This window comes from Echinops telfairi, unplaced genomic scaffold (assembly GCF_000313985.2).
Source record: "Echinops telfairi isolate 266 unplaced genomic scaffold, ASM31398v2 ScPeMD7_443;HRSCAF=831, whole genome shotgun sequence".
Lineage (NCBI taxonomy): Eukaryota > Metazoa > Chordata > Mammalia > Afrosoricida > Tenrecidae > Echinops > Echinops telfairi.
This window is the reverse complement of record NW_022104341.1, coordinates 64,463,157-64,482,711: the sequence shown is the minus strand read 5'-3', so window position 1 is coordinate 64,482,711 and position 19,555 is coordinate 64,463,157. Positions and strand designations below refer to the sequence as shown.

The 19,555-nt window shown below is 43.6% G+C and overlaps 1 protein-coding gene across 6 annotated transcripts in view; it reads left to right on the top strand.

Moving 5' to 3' along the window:
- The window catches only part of NFIA (nuclear factor I A), a 693,058-nt gene that overhangs the window by 633,259 nt on the left and 40,244 nt on the right, over positions 1–19,555 (top strand). For all 6 annotated transcript variants that reach the window (XM_045292063.1, XM_045292066.1, XM_045292064.1 and 3 more), the window contains one exon: positions 1,706–1,871. In XM_045292063.1, coding sequence (XP_045147998.1) covers positions 1,706–1,871 — 166 coding nt within the window. The remainder of the gene's footprint in view (positions 1–1,705; positions 1,872–19,555) is intronic.

Below are 19,555 nucleotides of genomic sequence, written 5' to 3'. Positions count from 1 at the left end.
TTTTTTATTTCCCGCACTGTATAAACCAAATAGTCACAATTTGAAATTGCATTCCAAATGTAAAAGTGATTTGAAATTTTTTTTCAAATGGAGATCTAAATGTTGACAATGGATAGCTGTATCCCAAGACAGTGACCACCGCTACCACTGCTAATAATGCTGATGATGATAAGTGGCATAATGTCAAACTTGGTTTTCTCTTTCTCCTAATTCCTGCTAACAAAGCCACAGATTAGCCATAAGTATTACTGCTTGATCTGGAATGCTGTGTCACATTGTCCTACCATGCATTTCTGTCCCTCACAGAAATATACCTGATTCTGCAGCTCTGAGCCGGAACAGGCAACTTTGACTAATGTCTGGTGATGTGTTAGCAGATACATTTCTGTCTAGACAGCAAATCAATATGGTGCCTTTTTTCTCGCTGCTTGTATATTCATTTGCTTGGCTCCTTCTAAAGCATTCACTTATGGACTTTTAGCTCACTCAGAAATAACACACAGGCAAGCTAGATGGCAAGAAAGCACAGCATTCTGATTGTCAGACAAGATAGTCTTTGAGGAACAATACTAAATATATAAGTGAGTGTTGCTGGGGGAGTGAGGCTGCCTTGGCAGAATTATTACACTTAAACATAAAAGCCCAGGACAACAGCATCTCCTTCAGCTGCGTCTTGCTTTGGGACCTGAGCCCACTCTGGTTGGTTGGATAGTGATGGTGGAATCTGGAAATACAGTTAGAGAGGCCACTTGGGAAATAATGAGGAGGGGAGCAGGGAAATGAAAAACTCAGCTGATTTCCAGCTTCAGCCATATGACTTATGCCATATGCATCCTGGTCTGTTTGTTTGTTTGTTTCCTTGCTTTTTTAAATAGTTCTGACATCACTCTATGTAATTGCCAAGGTTTAAGACAGGTCTCTTCATGGGGCGACTTTAGAAAACTTGAAAAGAGATTGGATTTTGTGGCTATCTTCAAAATGAAACCTTCTTTTGTTAGAGAGCTGTCATTTTGGCTGTTCCAACATCAGGCAGCCACATAAACATGACTCTGATGGCACATGCTTATATAATTTAAATCAAAATTAGAAGTGATATTTTCTCTCACAGAATTCTAACAGCAGCTAAATTCTAAAGTTATGAGCCTGATGTTATACAATATGTGAAAGACATTTTTTATGTTCACTTAACACATTTATTAAATGTTATATAATATCAACTTTGAAGAGTGAAAGTAAATTATTATTTTTTCCATCTAAAGTGCAGGTTTAGGAAACTTTACCATCTCTGTGGAAATAGACATAGTAGAGTAAGGCTACAATCTATTAGACACATATTAAAGAAACATTGAATAATCAGGAGAAGGATGGTGAGGGTAACAACTAATGCAGGATTGAAACAACCCAAACAAAATTAGTTAACCTAATGACAAACCGAGGCCAGTCAGTGGCTGCTCATTTTTGGAGCTAGGTACTATGATATTGTTTAAGAGATATGTTAGGAAGCACTTTGCATGTGAGCTGAAGAATGAATTTTGTGGAATGCTTTAGGACTAGAACCCAACCATTACAAAAGAGTTTAACCCAATAGATTCCTTAAGAACTTAGGCGAGAAGCACCTAATGAATATTTTGTTACCAGAAACAGCTAATGGTTGGTATCTCTTTCTTCTTTTCCTCCTGTATGACTTTTTCCCCCATACCCACAGCCCAATGGGAGCAGCCAAGGCAAGGTGCACAACCCATTCCTTCCCACCCCGATGTTGCCGCCGCCGCCACCGCCACCAATGGCCAGGCCTGTGCCTCTGCCGGTGCCAGACACAAAGCCTCCAACCACATCAACAGAAGGAGGTGCCGCCTCTCCCACCTCCCCAAGTAAGTATGATGGAGACAAGGTGTCAGTCACATAGAAAGCTCCACTCACTCGAATCCACACCTTCGCTGTACCTTGTACCGTGTAGTCTCCCCAGTGAGGGTTGTAGCAGAGTGGAGACCAGAATCAAGGTGAACATCACTTTGAAGGCACAGGCAACTAAAGTTGACAGATCAATGGCTGGTATTTAGAGGACAATGGTCAATGGCATGCCCATGACTAGATTCAAGATATGAATGACTAAACTCAACACATTGAGTAACTAAGAGTGCTATCCTTGTGAGCATCAAACAGCATCTAGTTCCATGAATTCTTGTTAGAAAAGAGCTCCTCCTTCTAATGTATAGTCCTGCCTTCCAGGAATTTAAAGTCCAAGAGGAATTCACTTAATGAGATACACAGATTATGTACACCTCATACATCAAATAGGAAAAGAAAACAAGATCAAAGTATTAAGGCAAAGGTGTACACATTGGACACTGGCCAGCACTGAGAGCTGGGCAGAAGATCAGAGCAGGTAGCATGGCAGTTGCATGGCTAGGCTGGTCAGTGGGAGGAGATAGAGGGTAGAATTGGGTGAGAAGAGAAAAAGCCTCTTATTTCTTCTCTGAGTTGTCTGGGAACACTTGGTCAGGATTTCAAAACAATTTTAGATCATGAGAGTGACTATTTGATGATCTTGAGAGAGAACAATTCTTCATGTATTTCCTGATAATTTAGAGATGGCATGGAGCTAGAAATGGCTTAAACATAACCATTGCTATGATTGGTTATGACTGGAGGTAGAGATCATAGGTGATGTCTGGACACCTAACCTCAATAAATGATATGATGAACACCTTCCCTAAAGCTTTAGAGAAGGGTCAAGGTGTAGGGATGACAAACAACTATGGCAGTGGCCCCAAGGAGAAACTGCAAAGCAGTCTTCAAAGGAGGTAGGTGAGACTGGAGGCAAGGCAACAGCTGGAGAAAAGATAAAAGTAGACCAGAAAGAGGAAACGTGAACAGCAGTGATAGGAGTTGAGTGGGGGTTCTAGATATAGCATTGGGCTTGGGCAGCTATCAAGTAAGTACCATGATGGACCTCTCAGATTCTTTGAGTGTTAGAGAGACAATAGGTTTGGGTGAAGGACGAAAGGGCTGAAGAGGAAGAATGAGACTGTCTGTTTCCATTGCATTCATTAGATGGTATTCTGGGCACACTAAATCCAATCGACACATAATCTGAGGGTGAGTTTTTTAAGTTTCCTAGTATTTGTGCATTTTGATAATACATGTAGATATAAGTATCATTGTGCATAGATCCTATATTGATAGAAAAAACACTTAAGAGTCCAGGAGCACGCGTTCTCTTGATAGACAGTGGTCTGAAATTTGTCGGCTAAGTTAAAAACTCCTGAGCGTCCAATCACACAGGAAACAAGCTAGCCCCGGTCCATGGATCTGGGAGCTTGGAGAAGCAGATACTCTCGAGTGTCCTGTTTACTGTGTCTCCTGTGTAATTGATATATGTGCACAGGCGAGAGAAATAGCAAGATCCAAACCATACTTCGGTCTCTTCACTGGGGGATATTGGCTTTCAGATTGGCAGACTCGAGCTCATTGTACCCTGCATAATCCTCTTCGTACCATTTTCCTGTTCATCTTCTTCCTTTCTATATAGACATTTCAGTCGTCCTTTAAAAGCTTTATAATAACCTGCAGTCCATTTTCACATAAACACATTCTCACTTCAAATGCCAGTGTTTCATACATTCTTAATTGGTGTTTCAGCCTTGGGGAAGGGACTCTGCTGAGGCACTGTGGATGAGTGGCAATGGAGTGTGTAGCGATCAAAGTCCAAAGCCCCACCTTTTAAATGGCCAGCTGTGTTTCTATTCAAATCCCAGTCTCCTCACCTGTAAAATGTAGGTGATGTCACCTACCTAGTTGGTTGTGTGAAATCAATTCTGATACTCACCTCAACAAATACAGAAGGGCATTGTGTTTATTATCTTGTCCCATCTCAGAAACTAGTGGAGTTCCCAGGCTTGAATAATGATGAGATGTGTCGGTGGGACATGTAGGAGTTACTCAATCCCTACGTCAGATTGATGTCTTTGAGTCCATTGTTCTGGGCTCTAAATCATTGACCCAAATGCCTCATATAAGAAAACACCTTTCTTTCCGCGTGTGCCCAGCCTCGAGCACTTTGTCAGCATGACGGGGTGGGGGTGGGGGTATCTTCTGGCGGGTCCAGCTCATCTGATTTCACATCCATTAGGACAGCGTTTCAAGAGAAAGACCCAAAGTTTGATACTGGTAATTTAATGCTGTAAGAAAAACCATAGAATTCTAGGAAGGTACATAGAACACAATGTTCTACTGGTGATGTGGAAATTTGTCATAATTATACATTTTAGCCCTGGTGTCCGGAATTTCCTGGGCTGTGCTGAATTCACATGGGAATATGTTATTTTCACAGCAAGCTATCACCTTACCATTACCTACTTTATAAATAAAGCATTGGTGGAATGGGAGAGCTGCGGTGTTAGGCATACAAGAGGTCTCCCCCAAACCTTAAAGCCTACTGGACCTTGTTGAGAGCATACTTAAGAGCCTATATACACGCACCTTCTTATTTCCCCACCTTGATCTCTGAACCAGTTGATAAATACACTACAAGAGAAACTAAAGTGGGAGATTACAGTGTCACCCTCACAACCAGAGAATGTAGGCAAGTGAATCCCCAAATTACACAGATGTTTCTACCAATCTCTGGCAGTGACAGACCACTGCAGACTTTCCTGAGTGAGGCCTGCCCACCTGTGGGTGTAAGTGGTTGTGGGCACCTTGCCAGTATCTCTTTCCCTAGGAGAAAGAGGCAAAGAAGGGAAGGGACTGGGCATATTCCTTTTCTCCTTCCTGACTCTTCTGTTGAGAGAACAGTGTGTGAGTGGGTGGAGTGAGGCCAGGAGTGCAAGGTAGAAATGAAGTATTGGGAGGCGGTGCCTTAATATTCATCTTTGAGGTCTACCTTCTTTCCTGCATGTATGCAACCATTGAACACGTCTGATGTTCTAAGGACTGTATTATATTTGGGGGATCCAGTGATATTAAGTGATAATCCATCCTCTAAAGAAATGTGGGACTTCTTGAGGGAGACACCTGGTACACAGGCACTTTGTAGGAGCAGCTTTGGGACAAAAAAAAACATTACAGGTGCTTTAGGAAGACATGCCTGGGCTTGGGGCTTCAAGTAGAGATTTTCTGGAGGAGGTGATTTTAAGCTATTTATAATAAATATTCTGTTTCAAGTCTGAGGGAGAAGGGAGACCTTTTCTTGAGAAACTAACTGGGGGGCCTAACATTGGATTTTGCCTGGATAAAAATGTAGGGCAAAGCTGTAGCTTCATAAAGTGTATGCTTTCTTAGAAATCAGAACTGCAGGATGGTGGGATTCTGTTTATCTTCCTAAGTTTATTGGAGCTCAGCTTTGAGAGGAGAAGCATCATGAATGGGCTATGAAGTGCAGATGTTCAACATCCCAGCAGAATGCCCAATGTTGGGGCTTAAAAACAAATACCAGTTATGTAAACTATGGCAGTCTCCTTTCTCCTTAGAGGGTTGAAATGAGTCATGATAAAGCAAGATTTTAGAAATAAAAATAGGACATCATTCCAAGAGGCTCTTATATGACCAGCATTTCTGAGCTTCAGCCTCCTCACTGTTAATGGGAGCACCACTAAGGGCCCTGCTCATGCTTACAGGCAGATTGTTGGGGGGAACTGGGGTGACAGATGAGCTGTGGACAGTTAAAAGGCCAAGGCATCCTTTGATAATGAAATACAAATGGGGTGAGGCCAGCCTACAGCAGGCTATGTCTTTTTTAACAGCTCAGTTGCCTCTGGCACCAATACCACACTGTGCAGCAATGGCCTGAAAACACAGGGAAGACACATTGAGGAAGGAGGAAGGTGGAGGAAGGAGGACTGCCTATGCAGTCAACACACGCTAATGGGAAAAACCCTTCACAGCACCTAGTACCGGATGTGAGGCCGTTTCGTTCCCTCTCAGGATGTTGGAAGTTGTTGATTTGTGTGAGAAGGGCTGCAGCGCCAGGCCAAGGCCCGTCCAGACCCCATTGCCAGCAGGAGACGGGGTACCATGTATCTGCAGCAGGAGACAGGGTGTCCTGTATCCACGACAGAAGTGCTCCTTTCCCATGGGGACCTGTGTAGGGTTAGAGCCCCCGCTCCATACCCCCCCAGACAAGGAATCTTTGGATGGTGCGCATTACTAGCACTCTTGGCTGCTAACCAAAAGGTTGGGTGTTCCAGCCCACCTGGAGGCGCAATCAACATCTGAAAAACCAGCCATTCAAAGATTTTAAGATGGTGACAGGAGCTGAGTAGAAAAATGAAACAAAGGCAGGGGGAGAGGGGGGAGGGCGTGTACAACAATCCATAGGGCCCACCAAGGGGCCTCTCTGAGAAGGGGAAGTTTGAACAGAGACCTGTAGGGAGGTAAGAGGAGAGGGGAAGCCCTTTCTAAGCAGAAGGACTTGCTAGTGTGAAGCCATGCTTGAGGACCCAGCTGCAGGCCAGTGGGGTAAGTGCAGAATGAGTGAGCACAGGCGGGAGGTGGGGAGGTCAGAGAGAGAAGGAAGATGTGCTTGGAGCACAGGGGACCTAACACGGGTTCCAGGAGTACATCTTAAGTGAGGCCCGGAGGGGCAGAAGAGTGACACCACCAGGTTTCAAAGGAAACCTTCTGGGGCTGTGTTGAAAGTCGATTTCCGGGGCAAGCAGGAAACTGGTTAGGGGACGATTTTTTGAAACCAGTAAATAAGCACGTGTTGTCTGTGCGCTAGCCACTGCTCTCTCAAGGAGGAAGACACAAGCAAAGAGCAGAGGCAGTACCCCGTCCTCACGGAGCTCACATTCTAGTGGGAGGTGCAGATGATAAGGAGGCACCAGGACACACATTGGAGAAAACTCACTGCAGGGAGGGATGGTTATTGGATAACAGCCAGATCACAGATGCTAATGACTCCACCAAAGAGAGGCCCATAGAGGTGGCGAGAAGTTGTCAGATTCCTGATATATTTGAAAAGAGTTTCTGAGGAGAATGGACTGAGAGAAAAAAAAAGAAGTGAGTGAAGTAAACAATGGCTTCTAGGTTTGGGCCTGAACAACTGGAAGGAGGAAATTACCAGAGACTCACATAGACTGATGCGAAGGGGCACAAATCTGGAAGCAGGGAGAGCAGCGGAATCACATCACTCAGCATCTTACTGCCGAGACCACTCACAGTCTCACCCTACCTCTTGTCGCTCTTTGACACCTACTAAGTTTGTCCACGTGCATTGTAGCATCTAATCTGAAGCAGGTCCTTTTACCCTAAGTAAATAATGGGTGAATATTCCTAGGAGTCTTGAACACAACAGTGTAGAAGTTGAGGGAACCTCTCCTGATGTTTGGCCCACTTGTGGTATGATCTTTCAAAGTGTCCTGTTCTTTCTTATACTCTGTTTGTACTGTAAAATCCAGCTTTTACATACTAGAATGGGACCAAGGTCACACTGTATTCCAGAAAGGGGAAAAAAGATTGACATCATAAACTTGGATTATAATAGAAAGGAAAAACATGTTTTAAATTATGAGGGTAGATAAAACATGCATTTTTCCTTATAATTAATTAGGGACACAAAAACTCAATTTAAAAATGCATAAAAAACTCATAACACCCTTCTACATACCTTCTTAGACAGGGACTTTTTTAGAACTAGAATACTGTTTAAGATAGAATTATGCAATAAGAACTACCTTTTATTTCTTTTTTATATCTCAGATGAATCTTGTACATATTTTTATATGAATGAATATGAACCTCTTAACTAAGAATATAGAAATCGGACCGGAATGGGAATTTACTATTAGTTTAAAGGCTTTTTGGTTAGCAAAGCATTTTATACATATACATTGCCTCCTTCTAGCTTCCTAATGATGTTCTACTGCTTCTTATGAGGATTATAGTGGCTAATATTTTTTCTCCTTATTTGCCATAGTCTGGAAGCTTTGTTCAAATGCATTCCCCATGGCTGGTATTTAAAATAAGTGTGACATGGCTTCCAGCACCACAGCAACATGCAGCCCACCTCTGTATGACAAACTGACAGAGGGGTGGCGGCACCTAGACCAATGGGCAGTCATTCGAGCAGAACAAGGGGCTACTGAGTAGTTTAAAATCAGGAAAGGTTGTGTCAAGGTCATTTCCTGCTCTACTTACTCAATCTGTATGTTGAACAAATAATCCAATCCGGGAAGCCGGGCTACATTAAGCGTGCAGCATTAGGATTGAAGGGAGACATGTTAACAAACTGCAATACAAAGATGGCAAAAGATTGCTTACTAAAAATAAAGAGGACTTGAAGCACTCACTGATGAAGATTAGAGTCTTCAGTATGGATTCCAACTTAATCTAAAGAAAACAAATTCTCACAACTGGACCGACAGACAGCATCATGATCAACGGAGAAAGTTTGCAGGTGTCAAGGATTCCGTTCTACTTAGATGCGTAATCCGTGCTCATGGAGCCCTCCCTCTCACTGCGCTGGAGTCACTCTGACTCAGAGGGACCCTACAGGACGGGAGAGAAGAGCCCTGTGCATTTATGAGACGGCAACTCTCTACAGGAGTATGAAGGCCTCGTCTTTCTCCCACTCACAAAAGCAGCAGTCAAGAAATCATACGATTAGACAAATGTGTTGCACAACACCCATGTGAAGTGCCAAGAGAGCAAAGATGTCACTTTGAGGACTAACCTGTACCTGCTGCGAGCCATGCTATTGTCAATTGCCTCCTATGCATATAAAGGCCACTGACCAATGAATAAGAAGAAAAACGGATACATATGGATTGGGGTGCCGGTGAAGAATATCGAAAGGATCATGGACTGAAAGAAGAACAAGGAGGAGAATAATAATATTATTATTTGGAATTAGAGTCTACATCATGGAAGAGGCCAAACAAGACAAGGATTTCTGTCTGTAATAATAGGTGCAGTTCATAATAGAGGAGAAATGAAATTATTAGGGACAACTGTGTCGAAATAGTCATTGAAGGAAAAATCAAATCTCTGACACCACAATAAATTTCAGCTGGAGTAAAAACTTAATAGAAAAATGCTAAGCCATAAGCTGCCACAAGAAAAGTGTAGGGTTTCCCTGCATGTGCATAGAAGATTACATCCCCACCTGTCTGTCAGTTTGCCATCCTATACCGGCTTGTGGGTTGCTATGCTGCTGGAGGCTGTCACCCATGATGCATGAGTTTAGGCAGAGCTTCCCTGCAGACTAAACAGAATTAGGAAGAAAGATAAAAAGTTCCCTTCTGAGGGTATGCTATCCTTTGGACATGGTATCAGGAGGAGGACCAGTCCCTGGAGAAGGTCATCATGCTTGGTCAAGTAGGTGGTCATCAAAAAGAGGAAGACCCGCAAGAAGATAGCTTCACACAGTGACTGCTGCCCAGGCTCAGACATCACAATGACGAGGATGGCGCAGGGCCAGGCACTGCTCTGTGTGGTTGTACATAAGGTCACTATGGGTTGGAGCTAGCGCGATGACACCCACAGCAACAATAGCAAATGATCAAAGATCAGGGAGTACCTTGGCAAACAGGCACTGCCCTACACTGTTGTCAGGTGCCGGCCAGTCGGTTCTTACCCATAGTGACCCGAAAGTACAAAAGAACGAAGCACGGCCTGCCCTGTGCCGTCCTCACAAGTGTTCCTAGGGTTGAGCCCGTTGAGGCAGCCACTGTGTCAGTTCATCTTGCCAAGGGTCTTCTTCTTGTTCGAGGATAACATAGCCAAGTAGGTAGAGAACTGCATTTGGTTCATCCTCTTCCGAGGGCAAGGAGCCCTGGTGACACAGCGGGTTAAGCATTGGGCTGCTGCTCTGCAGGGGGAAGATGAAGTAGCGTGCCCCTGTATAGATTGAGAGCCTTGGAAACACTGGAGAACACTTCTACCATGAGTCTGCATTCACTCGATGGTGGAGGATTTGGTGTGGTTTGGGTTCTTCAGAGGATATTTTAGTAATATACATATAAAAAATTTATAAGTAAGCCATGTATATAGATAGACATGTAAGCAAATATTTCCATAAAATATTCATGGAAACCCGGCTTGTGTAATCTACCTATATTGTTGCTATACATTAGGAAGCGTTTAAAAATGAAAAGCCAGGTGTGTATATGAATTCAGGGAAGAATCTTTGAGTTCTATTAACTCAGCAAAAGATCGTGCTAAAAATTGGGTTTAGAATGCTGCCATAGGCTTGTAACGGAGAGTGTACATACACACTTGAGGGTATGAGGAAGGATTTTTTTTTTAAGCTGCTGTCAAATCCATTCCGACTCCTGGCAACCCTGAATGTGTCAGAGTATAACTCCATTGGCTCTTCAGGAACAGATTTCCCCCCCAGTAAATCTCTGGGTCTTTTTTCTGAGGCACCTCTGTGTGGACTCAAACCACCTGACCCATCTGGTCAGCAGCTGAACTTGTTAACCATACCCACACCCAGGTCTCTATGAAAGGATCACCAAAAAAACAATTGACTCCTGGTGACCCTGTATAGGGTTTTCAAGAATATAAATCTTTCCAGGAGCCCCCTTTTTCTGCCCTGAGGTAAGCATCCTAACACGGAACCGCCCCGCCACCCGGGCACCTCGTGGCAGAACAGAAACGGAAAGTAACGGTGGCCTGCAGGGAGAACAAGGCTGGTGGCGATAGGAGTGAACAGGAGATTTGATTTTGCACATACACACTTTGGTACCTTACCCAATGAGAATGAAAGCACCAAGCTTCCGCTGGTAACAATCTTCTTTACACCTTAATTGCCACAAAGACCAAAAACATAAAGCACTTGTTGTTGTCCGTTGCCACAGAGTTTGCCCCAACTAATAGTAGCCTCTTCTGTGTGGAGGGTTTGAAACCATGGGGTTTTCAAGACAATAGCCTTTCAGAAGTATCTCACTAGGCTTTATTTCTAAGGACTCTCTAGGTGGATTTGAACTACTAACCCTAAAGCTAATAGTCCAGCACTTAGCCATTTGTGCCATTCTAGACTGCTACACCTAGGACTTCCAAAAACTCTTGGAAGTTTGTAGACACATCTAGGTTTTTAGCTGTACTAACCTGAATTATAAGGAGCCCCAGTCACTCAAGGGAGGAAGAGGAGGCTGTCTGGTCCTGTGGAGATTTCAAGGCCTTGGCAGCCAAAGCAGCAGGTCTAGTCTGCCCTGTAGGGTTGCTATGAGTCAGAAGCAACTCGATGGCAGTGACTTTAGCCTGAACTTTGGGTATTAATAGCAAAAACGTGTGAGTTTTCTGGTAACAAGCATTTCTCTCAGAGTGGACTTCAGGGTAAAGTTTCTCAGTAGCCATTATTTGATCACTAGATCTGTTTCGGAGACCCAGTGAGTACACATGAATTCTTAAATAATAGTTTCGAGTACATAATTTTTGGCAGAGAGTTTCTATTTTGCATACAATCCAAGTGTTTACCTTATATTTGCAAAGGAAAGAGAAACATTGTAAGAAGAACACCACCCTGGTTAACTCTGATGGAAACCAGAGAAACAAGAGCAAGAAAGGGGCCTGAACAGAGCAGCCCGCATAGAAGGGGCCCCTGCTCGCACGGCTCGAGGTTACCGCTCGCAGCCTTCAAATCCCGCGTTTGCCTCCGTTTCCTGCCGTGTCAGGTGGGAGAGGGGACAGAAGAGTTGTTCAGGGTTTCTACAGAAAGGTGCTTTATGGCAGTTTAGGAAACTGGGGAAATACACAAAAGTATTAAAAAAGAAAACTATATTTCCCTATAGTCAACTGCCGACACTAGGGTCTTTCTTTCTGTTTTTCAGTGCATGTTTAGACATGTATTTGTGTGCATACTTGTTTGTCAAACTCAGGGTCAGCTATTCAATTCTGACTTTAGCGATCCTATAGTACAGGTTAGACCTGCCCCTGTGAGTTTCCAATATTGTAACTCTTCATGAGAGTTCAGAGCCTTGTCTTTCTCCTTGGCACCACATAATATATATATAATGACTGTGTTATTTTATATGCTGATTTCCTAATTAACAACATTTGTTACCTATTTCCTGATTACTGAACATTAACTTTGTCCTCGTCTATGGAATATGCCCCAGCACATCCATGAACATATGCTTTTGTCCCCAATTTTAATACTTTACTTAGGGTAGAGTCCCAGAATTGGAACGACGAGAACAAGCAGTGTGAGCATTCCCCTAGACACGCGTTACCAAGTGGCTTTTCTAAAAAGTTGTACTAGGGTACACTCCTACCGATGACTTCTCACTGTGATTTTAACATGAGCCTTAAGAAGTGTGAGTAGTAGCATTTTTTTTTATTTTGTTGGGAAGGAAATATCTTAAGGGGTATTACCCCCTAGCCTAATTTTATCTTTTATAGGATCTGAATGATATTAATGTTTTCTCTCACTGGTCATACAAGGCCTGGTGAAGTCCTGGGGGTTTCCCAACTATTTGGCTAAACCTTTACAGAGGGATTGCTTTCTCCGGACTGTTCCTGGGGAGAAGGGAATCCCTTAGGCCCTCCCAAGAGAGTGAAGGCTTGGTTAAAAGCTTAGAAATATTTGAGGAAACGATTTTGATTTTGCTTCACTTTTTATATGTTGAGGCCTCAAAACCTCACTGCCATCAAGCGGACGCTGACTCATAGCGACCCGTTGAGATAAGTAGAACTGCCCCTGTGGGTTTCCAAGACAAACATCTCTTTCCAGGAGCAAAGCCTCGTCTTTCTCCAGTGTTGCCACGTGCGGTTTCATGCTACTAACTTGGCAGTTAGCACAACAGCTAGCCCACTACGCTACCAGGGAGATTCACTGGTTTGCCAAGGTCTCATTTATAGTAAAAGTTAAGATGGATTCAATCCAGGATTTTCTGGTTCTAAAATTTGCTCCTATTGACTACATTGCACTGCTGTGTGTGTGTGTGTGTGTGTGTGTGTGTGTGTGTGTGTGTAAGATTCTATTTGTGGTTATTTTTCTTTTAAGATTTAAAACGAATGGAAGGGATTTTAAAACGATCCATTTTTTTGTTATGACAATGCAATTTTGATACCTATCCTGGAGATGCAATCGGTGTGAGTAATTGGACTCATGGGAGATGGAAATGGCAAGATAGGTACACAGGACATTTGGATGAGGTCATCATAAAATTTTAACTGCGTTCAAGAAGAGTTCCCTGAAACAGCAACAAAGCCAACAATGACGCACGGGGTCCGATCCCCTTCTGTGCTCTCCCTGTGTTTACCACGAAACCAGCCCTGGGGAGCTGACCCTAATTCATGGCACATCATATGGATTTGAATGACTGGTTTTTCTGAGCAAATCACCAAGCGTTTCTTAGGAGACACCTCTGGGTAGATTTGAACTCCTCAGCCTTTCTCAATTAGCAGATGAGAGCAGTAACTATTTGCAAAACCCAGCATATTTCAAAGCATTGAAGAGATTATTCAACATTTGGGGGATGCATTAACTTAAAAGTTGTGCCCAGTTTGTTGCTCCTATAAGCAACGCTCTAATGAGCATCTCGGAACATAAATCCCCACCCCTGTTTCTGAGGTATTTTCTGAAAACAGATGCCCCAAAGATTTCCAGAGTTATGCTGCCTTTGAGAGGCCACCAAAGCCTTTTAAGGGAGAGTGGTCCAATATATTGATCTACGTTACTATTGTTAGCAGACCCGGCTGAATCCAGGGTTTCTTCCCTTTGACTATCAAAGATAGCATTCACCTGTGCCCGCTCACATTTGTTGTTGCTTCTGATCAATAAACACATTCTGTCCAACTGAACAATGTCCAGCTTACATGCAAATGACATGGCAATTAAAGAATTTAGATCAACCATGGAGAAGTCCATTGACATTAACTGCAATAAGGCAGTGTTCTTATCCTTTAAAACAATGATGAAAAAGTAAGTTGGAGGCAATCAAAGACAGAAAAGAAGCCTCTATTCACTGCAAATGTCCTTTGCATGCCACTGATTTGAGTAAAAGCTGGTCCGAGCAGCCACGGTGCCCATCCATGGCTACCACAATGGGCTCGAGCACAGGGATCACTGTGAGGATGGCGCAGGACTGGGCAGTGTGTCCCTCTGTTGTGCATAAGATTACCGTGGGTCAGAACCAAATCGATGGCACTTCACAGCTAAAACAACAAGGTCAGAGCATCTCCAGTGTACAGATTGCTTTAGGCCCCATCTTCTACTTGCATGCCCCACCGTGAACACCTTGGACGGCCCTCTCCTTTATACCTCTACCCCCCAAACATGCTACACCTTGAGCCCCTCCTGCCCTACCTCCCTGTGAGGATCCACAATACCAACAGGGCAAAGCCATCTGGCTACATTGATTCAGGATTTTTGTGAACTATTGGCACATTAGACACGTCATGCAAATTGTTACCATCCATGTTAAATAATGCTAATATATTAAAGTCAGCATTCATTAGCCTTTCAGGAAGGAAGCTTGTGGGGTATGTTGTTCTGTAATCATTTACTCCCGATAAGTAGGCTTTCATTTCATGCCCTCGGGGCTGTGTCTCTTTCCCTCTCTTTTCTTTTAGTCACTTGTTTGCAGAGACAAAAGATTTGCCGAGATAATAGAATGAGGAAACTGACTTGCACAGATGTGATCAGAATAGTGGAAATGCAGGATGGTTATCTTCGAGATTGCAAGCATGGAGACAAAAGCTGCAACATTTATTCCATGGAGGGGAATGTCTAAATCTCTGAACGTGATCATGTGTAAACAAAAGTCTGTATATGCTTCCTTGAGTACATACCAGACAGACCCAAATGGCATTAAAAATGCTGACCGAAGGTCTGTGAACTTGTCGATACGTATGGATTTCTTTGAAGTAGAAACACTCCAGTGTTCTCCAGCATTTCTTTTGTGACCTTGTGAGGAAAGATCCTGTTCGGAGTGCCGAAATAAGTCCTGTTATAATGAGTTTCATTCATAAGCTAGCAAGTATATTTTCAGATGGTTTCTGCAGATTTTTTTTTTACCACATGTAAGTTTTCCCATGAGATTTTCAACAAACATGTAACAAGTGACAGTGCAAGCAAAGATTCGGGCGGCTACTGCAAATACGTACTCAGATGTGCACTGAATACTGTCTTGTCCACCTTTTCTTTCCTGCCAGGTGCCACTTTTTAAAAAGTGGTCAGTTCTCCATAAAACTGCAAGGTAGATGTATCCATCCCCAGGACCCGTCCCTGCACTTGTTTTGAACACTTGTTTCTGCTCATGAGCCTGTCTCTGCAGTTAGTAGTGTCTCGTAATTCTTTCATTAGTTTTAATGTGAAACCCTGCCCCCTGTACCCTTGTCCTAGTTTCTGGAACCTAAGGGGATGTGTAAAATGGATACTGATGTCTGAGAAAATGAAGATGTCCAGTTGTTTTAATGGTATTGAGACTGGCAATGTGGTGTGTTGCTCTGATACATTCTATCTTTCTAAGAAAGAAAGAACCCCCAGCAGGCTCCTTGCCCCTCATTTTCAAACATCCAAGTGCTACCTCCTTGCATGTTGACCTTCCCTTAGCCCTTGGTGGCAAAATGGAATCTGCCCTCTCCCTGTCTTTCTTCTTTCCTCCATCAATTGTCCTGTCCATTCATCTTCCTAGACTTGTGCTGCTTTCTCTTGGACCGCCTAGTCCATCAGAACCCTTCAACAGTCTGCTACAGCTGCCTCGGGGGCCACTGCTTCCACAAAGCCCCTCCCCACTCCTCCTGCAAGGCGTTGCTCTTCTGTCCTTCCCACACCACACACCACCGAGTCTCTCTTAGGTTACTTTGAGGCACGCGTTTTCCTGCTCTGCACTTCTCTGTCCATTAGACTCTAGCCTCATTGAGCGCCGTACTTTTATCTTACTTAGGGTACCTTTATCTCCTCTGTAACACTCAACCAGCGAGCAAGACACAGAGCCAGGGGGTCAGAGAAGTATCTTCTCATGAGAGTGAAGGGAAGGCAGGAGAGGAACACACCAAACCTACCGCCCTGGAGCTGATCCCAGGCCCTAGTGAGCGACCCCAGAGGACACGGTCAAAGTGCTCCACAGGGTTCCCGAGGCGTAAACCGCCACTGGAGCAGACAGCCCTCTTTCACCCGTGGAGCATCTGCACAGCGCACCTTGCCGTGAATTTCTCTCTTCAGTACACTCCAGAGGTTAGATTTGGTGAGGTGTCGGTGAACAAAGTCAAAGGAGGTTCTTTCCTTTCAAATTGTTAGTGTCCGATAAAACAGGACCCCATTCTCTCTCTTCAAACTTCTCATCAGTGTGTAGCAGAGGTGGCCAGCATTTGCGGGACCTCAGTTCCTTGTGTGTCTGAAAGTAAAATTAGGATGTCAGAGTTCTCCTGGCCTCACAGGCTGCATTTTCGCCACCCAGCCAAGGGAGCTGGCCATTCCTTGACTCAGGCCGCACAGCCCAGGAGAGACCACCGCTCAGCGTCCCTGTGGGCACTTGGTGAGCATGTCAACGGGCCGTCCTCCACACAGAAAGCTGTGTCCATGCTGTCTGTCCTTTTTCTGCCTTCCAGTGGCTGTACGTTTGTCGGTGGTTTGAATAGACCTTGAATCTTCCTGACCACTTCCAAATCAAGAGATTCCAACTGAACAGCTTGTCGTTTATTTAATTTGAATTACTTTGTTGAGATAGTTTTTGTCTTAAAGAACTGTCAATTGATGTTGGTACAGAAATTTTAATATCTTTCTCTTCAGAGTCGTTTTTTTTTTTTCCCCTTCCAAAGACAAGAAAGCATAAGTGTATTCCTCAAAGCAAATTGTCGAGGTTTTTGCATCATGTTGAGAAAACGGGGGACGGCTATTTCAGACTCAACAGTAATGTCACCTGGAACCTGTTGTAAATGCTTTATTGGAACATATTCCTTCTTCCTGGTCATTTAGGGGCAGGAGTATAAGACACCTTGGAAATAGCAAAAACTGGGATTCTATGTGACTGTTAGCCACACTGTCAGTCACCCCCAGTTCTGAGCACGTGGCCACTGTTGTGCCCTGCCCAGGGACACCTGCCTGATTGTCCACAGCCCTGCATATGGGTGCTCTCTCTCCATACCCGCCCCTTAGAGATCGGTCCCAGCACTCCCTGAGTCCTCACTGTAGTGCTGAAAGAGCTCTTCTGAGCCATTCTCTCAGTTAACTACCTTTGGGCAGAGCTTCAGTTATCTAGTAAAGGGCTATAGATTAGCAATGCCGCTGTCACTTTCTGGAGTGCAATTTTTCTAGATATGGGATCAAAGTCTGGGATTTTGATAGTTACCTGTGTGTTTAAAATCAAACTAAGATCCTTGGGTAAAATGAAGAAATGCATTAATTACAGGAAAATCATGATCAGATTAGTGCAGATAAGAGCTGATGAAAGCTCCTTATAGGAATGTATTCCATGATGTTAGAAAGGGCCCGTGGTGATATTGCCAGTGTTGGCAAAAAAGCTTTAAAAAGCAAATTTCTTTCTATTTCAGAATCAAATAATAATTTGATCGGTAATATTCACATTTCCCATAAGAACTTGTTCACTGAGATTATATAACCACATTGATTATATAATCAAAAGACCATCTAGTATCCCTGTGTCTCCTCCCCAGAATTCTTAAAACCACCTTCATTAATCTCCCCATCAAAAATTTTTTTCTGGATTTCATGATTTCCCAGTTAATTGCATTTGATTACTGCTATTATAATTAGGGAAGAATTATAAATAAGAAATACATGAATGAGATATAATATGGTAAACACAGTTGCATATATAATTAATTAACACATGGCCCCTTTATTTTATATTCTTTTATATTCATGTTGAAAGCTGTTATCTGAGCAAGTATAATTGATTCACTCTGGTGTATATAGTTGTTTTAATAAAAATTTCAATTGAGGCTTTTGTCCAGCAATGTAACTAACTCCCTTACCTGCTGTTTGTCTGCGGAGGCGGATCAGATCACACCCAGCTTAGGTCATATCATTCTGGACCTACTTCCTGGTACAGGTGCCCACCCTACCTGCTGTAATGGCAGATGAGTCAGGAGTCCTTCCTCCCTTCCTTCCTTCCTTCCTTCCTTCCTTCCTTCCTTCCTTCCTTCCTTCCTTCCTTCCTTCCTTCCTTCCCATACTGGTCATGTGTCTTTGATTTTCCCCAGAAGCTGACTTTCTATAGAAGACATTTCCCTGGGCACTATTCCTCCCATTTTATGACTTGAGTAATCTGAGCTGGCCAGGCTCTTTGTAGTTGTAACATACTTTTTTTATTTTAAACACAACCAAACCTTCACCTCTCTCACCTTTTGGTCTCTCATTTTCATATTTTTAAAACAAAACAAAACAGACTAAGCATAAACTGTGGAGTAGTCTAGCAACCCCTGAAGGCCGCAAAGGCCTCTGGGAATGCTCTGAAGCCAAGGCTGTGAGGTTTGTCCTGTGGTTGAAGAAGGGAAGACATCTGCTTTTGAGAGTCTGAATTATTAGTGTGCTAAACTTTCAAGGAACCCTGGTGGTATAGTGGCTTATGCGTTGAGCTGCTGATCACAAGGTCAGGCGTTTGAACCCCCCAGCTGCTCCATGGGATTAAAGACAAGGCTTTCTGCTCCCGAAAAGTGTTAACAGCCTCGGACACCCACAGGGACAATGCTAGTCTGAACTACTGGGTCACAATGAGTCAAAATCGACTTGGCGGTGGTGAGTTTGGGTTTTTTGGTTTGAGAAGCCTTTTTTCCAATGGCAAAATGTACATCATACAAGAATAGAGGATGGGGTGTAAAGCAAACTTACCCTGATTTAGTAAACTCGCTGTAGGTAATAGAGAACTGCCTTCACACACAAAAGGGAACAGCCAAAGAAATGCCGTGTACCTTGGGATCAATCGCATGCTTGTTTGTGACGCCATTGGTATGGTCATATGGCATCGGCACTCCTGCGCCATGTCTGAGACGAGCAGCAGGCCAGTGCATGCCGCTGTACCTGGACGATCAAACCAGGAGCTTGCATTCCGGCATCTCCTCAATCACTTAATCTTACTTTGAAAAGCAACCTTCGCATACCCTTCATTCTTTTTGTCATTTTCCTCCTCCACTGACCTACCTATCCTCTGAAAGAACACTCTCCCTCCCCCTGCCTGCCCCCGCCTTCAAACCACTAACAGGTTTAACAGGTCCTTTCATCTCCTAAGTTCCTCTTTCTCTCCCTCATCCTCTTGGCGTGCACACAACAGGTACTTGTAGTCCAGCTATCTTAATGTGCAATTCTCGGTTGAGATTTTTTAAAGTCTCTTAAAGTAAAACAATTGACTGAATTAAACAATATTTTCCTGAGTTGTTTAGTGTTTTGTTTTGTTTTGTTGTGGGTCTTCTCCCATTCTAATAATGGTTGAGAGGAACCTGTAGGATGCATCAGAGCCAAGAGGTTACTCAATTCTGTGCACGTTGGTGTGACACAGAATGAGCGGTAATCAGTAGAGCCACATTACTAGACAACAACACATCAAACATTTATACCACCTGAGAGAAAACCAGTGGGTGCTTGCTGGTGACCCAGTGGTTCAACCAGTGCTTGACTGCGAACTGAAAAGATGGCAGTTAAAACCTA